At 43.7% G+C, this 2,698-nt stretch overlaps 1 protein-coding gene across 1 annotated transcript; it reads left to right on the forward strand.

Annotated features, from left to right (window-relative positions):
- On the forward strand, positions 1 to 1,427 carry LOC112166669. The gene has a single exon (XM_024303539.2). It carries the CDS (start codon positions 171 to 173, stop codon positions 1,113 to 1,115), a length of 945 nt encoding a protein of 314 aa, XP_024159307.1. The 5' UTR covers positions 1 to 170; the 3' UTR covers positions 1,116 to 1,427.
- The last annotated feature ends 1,271 nt before the right edge of the window (positions 1,428 to 2,698 follow it).

A 2,698-nucleotide genomic window follows, 5' to 3' on the forward strand; every position in this document is an offset into this window, starting at 1 on the left:
AATCCATTGACCCCTCAAAACCTCCAACCTCGCAGACACTTCACTTCCCTTGAGCTCAAACCCCACAATGCCTTCTCTCATTTGATCCCCGGTCCCTCATCATCTTCTTCTTCTTCAACTCTCACTCACTCATCTTGTATCTGCATTTTTCATTTTCCTAAATCAGCAAAATGGGGTGCTGTCTCAGCTCCTCCGCCACCGACAAGTCCTCAGCTCCCAATCAGCCCCCACATTTCCAGAGATCCGACGACAGCAGGGCTCCGCCGCCGGTGGTGGACGAAGAGACCGTGAAGGAAGTGCTTTCAGTTTCAGAGACACCGAGGCCGAAGCCAACCCAAGAACAAGAACCAGTGTTTCAAGATCAAATTCAAGAACAGAAGAGGACTCAAGAACCGGTGTTTGAAGTGAAACTGGATCGGGTTCAAGAACAGAAGAGGGTCGTCGACGTCCAAGAACTACTACCTGTCTTTGAGGCGGAGGAGAACTGGGAGAAGAGAATACCCACTTCCGGCGGCGGCGACGGAGAGATCTCGGAGCAGGCGTCGGAGATTTGCAGCCTGCAGAGCGAGAGCTTCTCCGCGACGACGGTAACCAGAGACGAAGACGATGAGGTTCAACAGAGGGTAGTCAACAACAGCAGCAACAGAGTGTCGCCGGTGAAATTACAGAAAAACCCCCGGGACGTCGGGTTTAGGCCGGGCCGGGTGGTGGGTAAGTCTCCGACGCGGAGGACGGACGCGTCGCCGGGTCGGAGGTACGGTCCGAATGGGAATGCAGTCGGGTCAGCGAGGGTGGTTCAACCGGGTCAGGGTGGTAGGCGGGTCGGGTCGAGGACGGAGTCGAACCGGCGTGACCCGGGTGAGAGCTCGGGTCGGAGGTCCAGATCGCCGGCGACGAGGATTGCGGAGAACGGTGGAGTTAATAGAGCAAATGTGGGTCGGAGCCCGTCCGCTAATAGGAGGTATCCGGGTCGGAGTCCCGTTGGTCCGGTTGAGAGTTCGAATAGTTCGACCCGGAGAATATTTGAGGAGCCCAAAATGGAGGAGGGTAAATGGCCCGCAAATGAGTCCCTTGATAACCCACATGTTTCTTTGGAATGCTTCATTTTCTTATGAAAACGGGTACTGACCCGACCCCGAATCATTGAATCCGAACCTCCACTGTTTTGGCTTAGAGAAAAGGTAGAGAGGTCAAGTCTTGAGCTCAACCTAGTTGATGCAAGTAAATGAGTGTAGTAGTATATGTCTGATATTTTCTTCCACTGCAAGTTTTATTTTCTTGTACTAGCTAGTTTGTGTAAAGATCACGACTTTGAGGTAATTTATTCAATTACAAACTCCTGTAAATTTTTACTATTGCTTTGTTTCTCCTTGTACTATTTGTAATCACTATAGTGAATGATTTACGGGTTTATTGGCACTTTTGTTGGATTTAGAGTTTTCTTGGTCAAAATGACCATTTTTTCAACCTCAAGTTATGGAAATTTAGTAGCTGCATTAGTGTCTTTGAATTTAGAAAATTATCAATATTTTGCAATTTTGCAGAATGGGGTGAATAGAATAGTGAAAAGGAGTTTAACTTAGAGAAGGGGGTTTCTATAACTTCGAGGGGGCATTGAACTGTGCAGTTTCTACTTTAGCTTTTTGTTTGCGCTATATGGACTCTGCACCCAATAAACCAGACAATGCATGAAAATTTGCAACTCTTTCTTATACTTTGGGGGAACATTTCTTTAGCAACAAACCCATAAAGAGTGATGTGCATGGATCTCACATTCTCATGGGTCCAATCCCAAGTTGAAAAAACTTTATTTGTGGTTGGCTAAGTAGTTTCAACCAATCCTCTTTAGCTTTGATAAGATTCTTGTTTTGCTTTAATCTTAACTAAATATTTAACTTGGACGTCAATTACGGGTTGTGAACGTATTACACGAGTTTAATTTACAGAGAGAAATTTGGTAGTAAGAAATCGAACACAAAACTAGTAAAGGAGGGTTGGTCCGTTGGTATTAAAGTGAGTGAAATTGGGTCAAATAAAAGTATTAACATCTATTGGCTACAACCCCAAATGGATGAAAACGCTCTTTTGTTTATCAAAACAATTAACAACATTGAGGATTTGAGACGAGCATAGCATGGATAAGATTGGAACTTAAGGGTACATTGCCAAACTTAAGACTTCCTATGATGCAAAATTAAAAGAGGCACATAACCTTTTCCTTAACAAATGTTGAAATGTAATTTGTATTGTTTAGAGTGGAGCTGTGGAGGGAAATCCATTTACGTTTGTAGCCGTTGAAGGATAGGACAATTTGTTAATTAAGGCACTTTGAGATTGGTCCTCAACTCCTAATTATATATAATGTTATTCTAATTATGCATTATTAGCCTTTGCCCGCGTTGCTTTGTTTTAGTTACATGGTTGGTTGGTCTTTTTCTGTACAAAGCAAAATAGTCTGTCACTTATTTTGGACTTATATCTTTGCAGTCCTTTTCACACAAAGATAGACTTAAAAATCCAATCATATGCGTGTGAAATTGGATAGTCAGAGAAGGAAATCCTCAAGTTTCAACTTAAAAAGTCTGGAGCACAACGTGCAGTTGCAGACTTGGACTTGATGGGTGGAGCATATCAGCTTCTGCCTCAACCACTTTGGATTTGGAAACAAGCTTCCGGATCATTTTATATATTATGAGCT

This window comes from Rosa chinensis, chromosome 5 (assembly GCF_002994745.2).
Source record: "Rosa chinensis cultivar Old Blush chromosome 5, RchiOBHm-V2, whole genome shotgun sequence".
NCBI classification, from domain to species: domain Eukaryota; kingdom Viridiplantae; phylum Streptophyta; class Magnoliopsida; order Rosales; family Rosaceae; genus Rosa; species Rosa chinensis.

What these genes read in the sequence shown, in the direction of transcription:
- LOC112166669 (XM_024303539.2), top strand. Translation starts at nt 171, where the DNA reads ATGGGGTGCTGTCTCAGCTCCTCCGCCACCGACAAGTCCTCAGCTCCC.